This window comes from Hydra vulgaris, chromosome 14 (genome assembly GCF_038396675.1).
Source record: "Hydra vulgaris chromosome 14, alternate assembly HydraT2T_AEP".
In the NCBI taxonomy this organism is placed as follows: domain Eukaryota; kingdom Metazoa; phylum Cnidaria; class Hydrozoa; order Anthoathecata; family Hydridae; genus Hydra; species Hydra vulgaris.
Window position 1 is genome coordinate 18,684,988 of NC_088933.1, and position 11,890 is coordinate 18,696,877.

Sequence of the window (11,890 nt, forward strand, 5' to 3'; positions counted from 1 at the left end):
TACAGATTCCAAAAAATGTGCGATGATATTTTATAGTTTGACTTCATCTATGTATAAGTTGTATTTAAAAAAATATTTTTTCCATATATATGGCGCACCCGTGGTGCAGCCGTTGAAGTAATGATCTTAAAACCAAGAGAAACCATAAGCAGCAGTGGTTAGCAAAGTTAATTGCTCTTCCGCTGTGCTCTGTGATAAGAGCTCGATGTTCTTGGTAAACTATCCTTAATAAATTAAAAAAAAAAGTTAGTAACTCCTTTTAGAATGTCTTCAAGGTCCCGTAACATATTTGCAAAAAAGATTAAAGGACCAAAGGTATACCAATACGGCTATAGCCGTAATGTTACAATGTGTCTACAACAAACGTCTAAATATTAGCAGTGTCCTAATGTAAAGCTAATCTAGTGCATGTGGTTAAACTTGAACATTAGTTTTATGCTTCCGTGAATATAGTGGTGAAATGTTTACTTTATTTAAAATAACAGACTTGACGAAATGTTTTTATCACAACATTATTGTGTAGTAAACATTACAAATATATATATATATATATATATATATATATATATATATATATATATATATATATATATATATATATATATATATATTAGTAGTAGAAAATCACTTAACAAAATTTTTTTCCATTTAACACAGTGTTTCATCAACAAAGATTCATCAGAAATCTGATATTATATGATATATTATATGAATCTTTATTATATGATAGCAGATTTTATTTTGAAAATAGGTTTAGTAGTTTTACATTGAAAAAAAACTTGATTTTATTTAAAATCGTCAACCATATTGGAAAAGAGAGAATCGGTATGCCAGGTAGTCTTTTTTTAAGGTAATTTAAGCCATCTTAATTTAACTGTTTTTTTAAGGTAAATTAAACCGTCATTTTGAAGGTCTTCTTATGTGGAATAATAGTTTCATTTTTGAAAAAATAAAATGTTTAATATTACAGTTAGTTAGAGATGGCGGTCTGGTGTTTTACTTTAAAAAATGCAGGTGTCAGGTAATATCTGTATTACTTTACTTTTATATTGTTTTTTTAAAGATATTTCCACAGCTTTTTAATTAAATATGCTTTTGTTTTGTTTTAAACTAGGTATTAACGTTAACATTGTATTGGTCTTATTTACATTTTGTTAAATGTAGATACACTCATGTCGTGGAGTTACTTGCTATCAACTCCCTATTTGATATAAGCCCTACAAAAGGTCTTTAAAGACTAAAAAGGTTAGTTTATTATGTTTATTCTAGTATTTCTTGACTGGTTGATTTCTATATTTCGAATAATATATGAGTGTCTTTTTTCAGGGCTACAAAAAAAAAGGGCTTAAAAGTCTGGAGACCGCTACGTGAAGCGATTTTCGTTTAAAGTTATTGTTTTTCTACTGTATGTATCGGATACTTCCGAATGAAGTGTGAAATGTTTCTTTTTATATTGAAATGATTTTAAAAAGCAGAGTCGCCAAACGCAATTTAAACATTAATTTATCGAAGTTATACATGTTTTAGATAATAATTTTATGATTGTAATATGTAAACTGTACTTGTAAATCTCAATCTTGAATTAATTTTTATTATTATTTTAGATTGTTCTTTATTCATATTTGTTAACCGAGTATTAGGTAATTGATACCATAATTGATTGATTTACCATAAGTGTTTACGCTAGTAATGTTATTTAATAAATTCGAAAAAGTTTAAAATGTGTCATCTATGCATTGTTTTGGATGAGGTCATCTAATAAAAATAATAAACAATTTCGCTAAAGATAAATTCAAAGAAAAGTACAAAAATAATATTAGGAAGATTCATGCCTCGAAATTGAAGCACAAATTACAGAAGGTCCTATATCGAAATGCTGTCGCTCGAACATTGGCTTACCGCCAACGGACCGCTCTTGAAAATTTAGCGTTTTGCCGCCATTGGTCCACTGTTGAACCGCTTAAAGCTAGCTGCTAACGGTCCGATGTAAATACGATGTGCAAGCCAACGCGGCAACACAGCGGGCGGCCGACGTCGGCACGGCATAAGTACTGACAGCGGCCCGACTACTTAATGTTTGCTGGGCAGGTTCTTGCTTCTAAAGCATCCATCTTAAAATCAACACCGATTTCAAAATCATTTTTTCTAGTCCACGGTGTTCTTGAACCTCTATCTCGAAAGATAACTTCGCTCTTAACCACGTCATAGTAATTGACTATTTTTCGTTTTGTTTTTCGGATAGTTTCTTGGCTAGTCTTCTAACAAATTGATGACATTCTTTATCCATACCTCCAATACCTAAAATGAAGAAAAGCGTTTAAACAAAAATAAGTTTTATCTTAAGTAAAAATTTGTTTTGATTCACTTCGCTAGAAAATAATTTGCTATTAATTTTGTAAACTAAGTTTAGATACCGATTAAAATGAAAAATATTGCAACAAGAAGTCACTAATAAATAAATAAATCATAAGCTAGTAAACAAATAAATCAAAATTAATAAACTTCTTTAGAAATCTCCCAGTAATAGACGAACTTTATCATACAAAATTGCCTTTACTCAGGGTTGTTTTTGTACTTATCTTTAATAAAGTCAACAATAAATTGTATTTCAGAAATTTTATCAAATAAGATTGACTGCTCAATAGTCGTAGAAACAGTTCGTATATATTCAGTGGCGGATTAAGACTTTTCGGGGCCCGGGGCTATTTAAAAGTAGGAGGCCCCGTTCCACTAAAAACGACAAAAATCAGTAAAACAAAGACTTTCTTGAAAACGCTATCACTGATATTTATTTATATACAAATTTTATATTTATTTTATTGAATTAAGTTGAGTGATTTTTTTCTGATTTTCTTCCCCGCAAACTCTGCAATCACATCGCTGAAATCCAAAGTTTCTAATAATTTTGACTCAATAGTTAATCTTGCTATATTACTTAAACGACTATGGACCATTGTTGATCGGTGCATGTTCTTAACTCTTTTAAGAGTAGAGAATGATCTCTCAGCCTCGCAATTTGTTATGGGAATAGTTAGAAACAAGCGATATGCTATATAAACATTTGGAAATACATCAATGATATCGGTTTCAACAATCCAATATAAAACATGCAGAGGAATCAATGCGTTTTCAGTCTCAGATTTATCTTTTTTATGCGAAAAAAAAACTCGGAGGCTGCAACTTTAATAATGTTACAAATTGTTCTATTACAAATATGAAACTATCTTCTAAATCATTTGAGTACACTTCTACAATTTTTTTCGCGCTAACTTGCAATTCCATGGTACTAATAGTTAACAGCTTCGATAGAAATTCAAATAACTTATTTACGTGGTTTTAACCATCACTTCTTATAGTTAATTGTGTCACAAGTTTGTCAATAATGACAAAAAATGTATTCACTCGAAACTTGTCGGATACGCTTAAAGAACCAACTTGGTTTTCTCCGTTGCTCAATTTTTTAATTACCTTTCTTTTGATCTTATCAGAAAAGTCTTTTTCAATAAACGAGCTAAGTTTTTTCATTCTCAAATCTCGTAAAGTCGTTTCGTAAGTTTTTTACAAAGTCAATTTGTGAAAGTAACATACTGCTTGCCGTATGCAAATCTAGTTCAACTTTTTGAAGAAATTAGCTAACTGCATTAAACCTCTTAAGTATGTGATGCCAAAGTACAGCCATGAATGCAAACTCTAGCTTAGTGATCTTATTTAATAAACACAAAACTTCATGACGAGTATCAGATTTTTCTTCTGTATCCTCAGCTATATGACATAGCGCTGCATGAATCCCATCAAAATTTTCTACTAAACTTTTTGAAGCATCTGACCTACATGACCATCGTGTATCTGATAGGCGCTTGAGTGTAGCATGATTTCCTTTCAATAAATCCCATCTATGTGTTAAAGCTACAAAAAATGAATACAAACTCTGGAGGACGCCAAAATAGTTGAAAGAATTGATGCACTCATTGACACTGCACTGCCCTACTAAATTTAAAGAATGTCCTGCGCAGGGGATATAAAAAGCTAATTCACTTCACTCTTTTAAACGTGCTTGTAATCCAGAATATTTACCAGACATATTACTTGCATTATCGTATGTCTGTCCCCGACAATTGGTTATATCAATACCATATCTTTCCAGTAGATCTAAAATGTCAGTAATCAAAGATTTACCGTCGTGCCTTTTAATTTGTAGAAAACAAAAAAATCGTTCATACACGTGGCCGTTTAGATAATAACGAAATATCACAGAAAGTTGACCCACGTGAGAAATATCAGGAGTCGAATCTACGATAATTCCCCAGTATTTTGCTTTTTTTATTTTGGTAATAATGTGCGTTAAAACCTTATGAGACATAATATCAATTAGCTCTTCACAAATAGTTTTAGACAAATAATTTACAATACCTTTGCCTTTATTTGCAAAAGTGTCAATGTGTTGCTTTAAAACTGGATCAAATTGAGTCAACAGTTCTAACATGCCTAAGTAATTTCCGTTATTTGACGATCCTATAACTTCATTATGGCCTCGAAATGCTAAACCTCTTACGGTTAAAAAACGAATAACCGCTACTATTCTATTTAAGATTGCAGACCAATAATTAAATTCCCTTTCAATCTGGCTTACCATTAGGGGTGGGAGTTAAGGTTAGTTTTAGTCTAACTAAATTTAGTCGACTAACTTTTTAGTCTAACTAAAATTAGTCGACTAACTTTTTAGTCTAACTGAATTTAGTCGACTAACTTTTTAGTCTAACTAAATTTAGTCGACTAACTTTTTAGCGTAACTAAATTTAGTCGACTAACTTTTTAGTCTAACAAAATTTAGTCGACTAACTTTTTAGTCTAACTAAATTTAGTCGACTAACTTTTTAGTCTAACTAAATTTAGTCGACTAACTTTTTAGTCTAACTAAATTTAGTCGACTAACTTTTTAGCGTAAATAAATTAATCGACTAACTTTTTAGTCTAACTAAATTCAGTCGACTAACTTTTTAGCGTAACTAAAATTAGTCGACTAACTTTTTAGCGTAACTAAAATTAGTCGACCAACATTTTAGCGTAAATAAATTAGTCGACTAACTTTTTAGTTTGACTAAATTTAGTCGACTAAGTTTTTAATTTGAGAAAAATATATTGTTACTTTTACCCAAAAAATACTTTTTTTAAATCTTATGTTTTAAATCTTATGTGTTAGTTGTGAAGTGGTTTGAGCGCCATTTTTTTAATAACAAATTGCTGTAAGTTACAATTTAGATCTCCATGGCATCTTTTTCAAAGTTGATTTTCAGAGTTTTTCAAGTTTTTGGAGAAAATTTTTTTTTCTTAAGTTTGCGAGATATACACTTGGAGTTTTGTAATAGTAAAAAAACTGTATCCAATTACTCCCCCCTTACTACTAAGTAACTTTCAATGAAAAGCGGTTTAAATCTGGATTTAAATCGCTTTAATTAGAAATTGAGATTGAAATCTCAATTTCTAATTAAAATGAACCTTAAACTATTAGAAAAAAAAATGGTGCCATATTTTTGAAATGTGTTGTATGCAGAAGCTTTTTCGGATTTCTTTTATATAATACCAGCAATCATTTTTTGAGGTAATAATACCTAATTTATTTTGTTCTACACTAATAAAACGCAGTTTTTACAGTGACGACAATATGATTGTAGTTGTTAGTAACAATTACACAATATAGAAATAATAAAAAACATTAATTGCGTAACAATTTGTTACGCAATTAATGTTTTTTATTATTTCTATATTGTGTAATTGAATATATATCTTGGTCAACTCTCAATTTTTTTTTTTTTTTTTATTATTATTAAAATGCTAATAACTAATTATGTATTCGGTATAAAGTATCAGCTGTTTTTGGCGGAGTTGTTCTACTAACAAACCAATTTTTATTTAATTCAATGAAAGAAAATGTGGGGCAATACTAGGTACAAACAAAACATTTTTATTACCTAATTGTCACAAATTATATTACGTATTTTAAATTTCTTAAAAACAATAAATTTTAATGAATGTCTTTAAGTTGATTTATTTGTCTTAATTCATGTTATGTTCATATAATTTCTCAACACAACAAAATTTAAGGAATGTCTTAACTGACACCTCAAAGTAATGGTTTCCCGCTATATATTAGATAAACCGTTATTCTCAAATATATATTTAAATTTACTTTAAGAAATTGCATTTTTAAACTATGTCGAAAAATAATACGTCTTCTCCAATTGAATATGCTGCTCCAATATCTGATTTGATGAATCTGACGAAGAAAAGATTGGATAAAAGAAAGACTATAGATGAACAAAACCCTGCAGATCATAACGATAGCGAAAGAAGTTCAAGTTTTTCATCCGGTCAAACAGAAATTGAAGTTGATGCTCAGTCCATTGAAGAAGCAGCTAAAACTACATACGAATATTACTCAATCGAGGAGGAAACATCAAAATGGATATGCAATCAATGTAATAGTAACAGACCTAAAAAGTACTCTTGTAAAACATCAAAGAGTATATTAGATTACCATCTTGAACATGATCACAAAATAATAACGCCGAAAAAAAAACGAACTATGAGTGGCTTGTCAAAAGAAGTTAGCGATAAGATTGATAGAGCTCTTTTAATTTTCATTATTGCCTGTTGTCTTCCATTTATGTTGGTAGAAAGAAGTGCATTTAAAGAATTTGTTTTGTGTTTAAATCCAAAGTATAAAGTGCCTTGCCGAAAAAAGTTAAGATCTCTTTTAACTGATTTAAATCGAGAAAAAGTTGAACTTTTGAAATCAAAATTATTATCAATTAAAGTTTTATCTATTACTACTGACGGATGGACGTCCTGTCAAAACTATAGTTATATATCTGCAACTGCACATTTCATTTCTGACAAAACAAATTTCATCAGTTTTTGTTTGGGCTTTGCATACCTTAATGGCCGCCATGATGCAGATAATTTAAAAGAGGCTTTGCTAAAAATCGTAGAAAAGTTTAAAGTAGATGATAAAATAATGAGTATAGTCCCAGACGGCACAACTCGTTTAAAAGTTACGCGTGGTTTCTGTTACGTGTTTAAAACTCCCGAAAACACTAAGAATAACACGTGTCAAGGATAGGGTTTTGATTCCGTGAAATTAACTACTATATTATACCAAGAAACCAGTTTGGATATTAAGTTTTTAGTTACAAAAATGGAGTATTAAATTATCAGAAGTTTTCGCAACGAATGTGAAACCATCACTAAAAGCATGCGATTTTTCAAATTTATTGCTTTATTCGGAAGGTTTTGGAGTGTGTAACAAGAACATTCAGGAAAACATTTGTCGAGAAAATTTATATGTTAAATAAATTCAGTTTTTGTTAAGTATTAGCATGTATATATATATATATATATATATATATATATATATATATATATATATATATATATATATATATATATATATATACATATATATATATATATATATATATATATATATATATATATATATATGTATATATATATATATATATATATATATATATATATTTATATATATATATATATATATATATATATATAAATATAGTGAATTTATATGTACCTATATATATATATATTTATATTATAAATATATATATATATATATATATGTGCATATAAATATATATATATATATATATATATATATATATATATATATATATATATATATATATATATGTGCATATATATATGTGTGTGCAGATATGTTTTTATATATATATATAAATATATATATATATTTAAATATATATATATATATATATATATATAATATATATATATATATAAATATATATAAATATATATATATATATATATAAATATATATATATATATATAAATATATATATATATATATATATATATATATATAAATATATATATATATATATATAATATATATATATATATATATATAAATATATATATATATATTTAAATATAAATACATATGCACACATATATATATATATATATATATATATATATATATATATATATATATATATTTATATGCATATATATGCACATATATATATATATATACACACACACACACACACACACACACAAACACACTTACATATATAAATATACACGTGTGTATATATATGTGTATATATATATATATATATATACACATATATATACACACGTGTATCTATATAGACACACACTTGTGTATCTATATAATTTATACAATGTATATTTTATATATGTATGTATAATACATATATAAAATATGTATGTGTTTATTTATGTATTCATATGTATATATGTGTGTATGTATAAGTCTATATATTATGTATGTATGTATAAATATATATATATATATATATATATATATATATATGTATATATATATATATATATATATATATATATATATATATATATATATATATATACTTATATACATACATACATACATACATACATACAGTTATAAATAAATGTATATGTTATGTATATGTAATATGTACAAATAAACACACATATGTGTGTTTATTTCGGCGTATGTATATTTGTGTGTATTTGTATCTGTATATGTGTGTTTATTTCTGCGATGAATATATATATATACATATATATATATATATATATATATATATATATATATATATATATATATATATATATATATATATATATTTATATATATATATATATATATATATATATATATATATATATATATATATAAAATACATTTTTTGTGTTAACAGTATTATTGTTATTACTATTAGTATTGTTATATGTTTGAAAAATACTAGTGTTGTTCCTATATAAAAGTGTGTGTACTAAATGCTATAGGATATCCTATTAATAATAATTATTTAATAAAAATGAAAAGAACAAGTTCAGCATAGTAGAAAGAATATTTGAAAAAATATCGATCAGCCTTATCTGGAAATTTATTTCCTGAAAGTTTAAATTTGTCTTCGAGCTGCGAGGCTGCACCAATATACTACCTATGCTTCAATAAACTTTCTCTACCAATATTGACAGCAAAATCTAGTAATACTTTGTTGCAAAATACTGTCTGTAAGTAACTTTACTTATCTGTAAATCAATTGTTTATATTTGAAAATTATTATGTAAAAATTAATTTTTAATTGTTTGAGAAGATACAAAAATGAGTCAGCAGTATAAAAAATATAGCATGAGACGAAGCCAGCTAGAAAATTTCTTGCATAGTCTATCTGATTGCAGAAATAATATTTTTTTTACTGATTAAGGTAAGGGTGAACTTTTTTTGTTTTGTTTGTGTGTGTGTATGTATATATATATATATATATATATATATATATATATATATATATATATATATATATATATATATATATATAACATTTTTAAACCAGAATATGTGGGTTTTAATAAGCAACAAAACATAAATTGAAAAGATTCTACTATAAGTCTTCTACTTACTTATAGTTTACTAAAATAATCTTACTAATTCTACTAAAAGTCAACTACTAAGTTTTTCACATGTTCAACGAAAAAGAGAATAAGAAAAAATATTAATGCTGGTACAACTGTTAATGAAAATACTTGTATTGAAACTCTAGTTATTTATCTTTAACTTAAAAAAATTTAAAATGACACTAATATTTCTGGTAAATTTTGTTTTTGCAAATTTTATCTTTTAGGAGTTTTACTGTTATCACATAATCTAGATGAAGACAATATATTTATAGAAGGCTTCAGAAACTTAATGAAGATAATAATATTAATGTTGATTAAGGTAGGTGACTATTAATGAACAGGGGGCATATGTGCATTTGGCTTTTTTAAATGTTATGTATAACTTATATTTATATTTATCACCTATATTTGAGTGTATATTAGTCTAATTTATCTTAAAACAGGATATTTGCACTTTAACAAGCAATAAACTTAAATGAGATGGTTTCGAATCAACCTTTAAAGATTTCTATATTTATAAGCAAAAATCAATTAAGAGAGGATTTACATCCTGGTACAAATGCTAATGAAAATACTTGTGAATACTCGGGCTTCTGGGTCTTTCCAAAGTAATAAATTATTTGCATTTAATTTAAAAGTTTATAATATTTAAAAAGTACAATAGTATATTTGATGAATTATGTTTCTTAATGGTTTTCATAAATTCTCTAAGGGCGTCTCTTATTTAGGTTGAAGTAGATGGCTCTAAAAAACAATTTGAAAAAAAGAATGAAGGGTCGATTCCGTTTAAATGTACATACACAAACAATTCTGATCAATATAGAAAAAATCAATTTTACTCTTCCATCGAATCATCACTCTGGTTTTTTCAAACAGCATTTTTTATAGTGCATTTATTTAGGTACAATACAAAACAATAGACTAAGATAATCATTTATTTTGTTATTTATTATAAAACTTGTTTTTTTTTTTAAATAGATTAAGGCGAATCATCAAAAACCATTACCAATACAGATCGACCAAAAAATCAGACAAACGAAACCTCTCCCATGGATGATGCTATGTTTTAGCGTTAAATGATTGACACACCATTACATAAAAAGAAATTTGGACTACTGCAATAGTTTTTAGATAAAGATTTGAGTGAAATTAAATTTGAACAGGTTACCTCAATTGAGGAATTAGTAAAGTTCGAGACCCGACTTTTAAGAAAAATTAAAAAGAACATTCGATGCTACTGGAATTGTTTGTAAAAATACGAAGCGTATTGTTATACGATTTTAGATTTTATATTGACGGAAGAGGCGATCAATCGAAATTAAATATTATGTATGGTACCATGTGCCAAGCGTCTTTTATTAGCTTATTTTTAATGATTTGGTTTTTTATTTCTTTGTTTATTTTTTCTTCATAGTATTATTGTATATTAATTTACCTTAAAAAACAAAAATAAAACAACAAAATTGTCGTAAATATAATGTAGTATATATAAAAAAAGGTTTACATGTTTAAAGTTATTAACGTGTCTAACAAAACCTACGTAATTTTGGTTTATCATTAAACCGTGCTGAACAGCTGTTAGTTCAGGCATAAGTTTGGAAAACTTATGCCTGAACTAACTAAAGGCATTAAATAAAGTTTCCGTTTGGAAACTTTATTTAATGCCATAAGTCCGTTTTAAACTATAAAAAACACGAATTTAAAACCTCTTAAAACACGAGTTTAAAACCTCAAAAACACGTATTTAAAACATAAAAAAACTCGTCTTTGAAACCTTAGAAAACCCGTGTAAAACTCCAGTTAAACTTCCCGTGAAATCCACGTGTTTTTGGTTTACGCCTGGATCGTAACAAACACGTGTTTATACGGGTTTTAATTCCGAGATTAAAACCAGATGTGCCGTCTGGGGTATCAGACAACGCCAGTAACATACGCAACTGTCTAAATTCTTTAAAAGTTTGTTTAAACATTCAACCAATAAGATGCATGGGACATGTTTTGCAATTAGTTGTTAAAAATGTCATAGATTTAGTTGAAGAAGGTGAAAAAGATACTTCGTCTAAATTCTTTTTTATTGCAAGAACATTAACTAAGTGCAGGAAATTGTTACATCTTTCAATCATTCTTCTCAACTTAATGATTTATTAGAGGAAAGTCAAACACGACAAGGTGTCGAAAAAAATCACATACTTCATTTGATTCAAGATGTGAAAACTCGTTGGCACTCTACGTTTCTCATGGCAGAGCGAATGCTTAAGCTTCACTCCTACGTAAAAGATATCTTTAATTCGAAACAACAATACAAAGATATGAGAAAATATTTACTCGATGAAGATGAAATGGTTAACTTAAAAGAAACGGTAAATGCTTTATTAAGCTTTAATCAAGTAAGTGTTTTACTACCTGGCGATAGGTATGCAACGTGTTC

At 27.0% G+C, this 11,890-nt stretch overlaps 1 protein-coding gene and 1 long non-coding RNA gene across 4 annotated transcripts; one reads left to right on the forward strand and one right to left on the reverse strand.

Moving 5' to 3' along the window:
* Positions 1 to 2,215: 2,215 nt before the first annotated feature.
* LOC136090958 (uncharacterized) lies at positions 2,216 to 4,633 on the reverse strand. Its single transcript, XM_065817936.1, has 4 exons — positions 4,041 to 4,633; positions 3,648 to 3,893; positions 2,936 to 3,180; positions 2,216 to 2,298 (listed from the first exon to the last, which is right to left on the reverse strand). The coding sequence occupies exons 1-4, from the start codon at positions 4,631 to 4,633 to the stop codon at positions 2,216 to 2,218; spliced, it is 1,167 nt and encodes a 388-aa protein (XP_065674008.1).
* A 4,178-nt stretch (positions 4,634 to 8,811) lies between these two features.
* LOC136090748 (uncharacterized) lies at positions 8,812 to 10,818 on the forward strand. 3 transcript variants are annotated; one of them, XR_010643688.1, is made up of 5 exons: positions 8,812 to 9,078; positions 9,162 to 9,781; positions 9,906 to 10,070; positions 10,191 to 10,363; positions 10,441 to 10,818. It is a non-coding gene; the product is annotated as an uncharacterized LOC136090748 (long non-coding RNA). The 3 variants fall into 3 exon arrangements; XR_010643689.1 differs by having other exon boundaries at positions 8,821 to 9,272; positions 9,687 to 9,781; XR_010643690.1 differs by having other exon boundaries at positions 8,821 to 9,078; positions 9,687 to 9,781.
* The last annotated feature ends 1,072 nt before the right edge of the window (positions 10,819 to 11,890 follow it).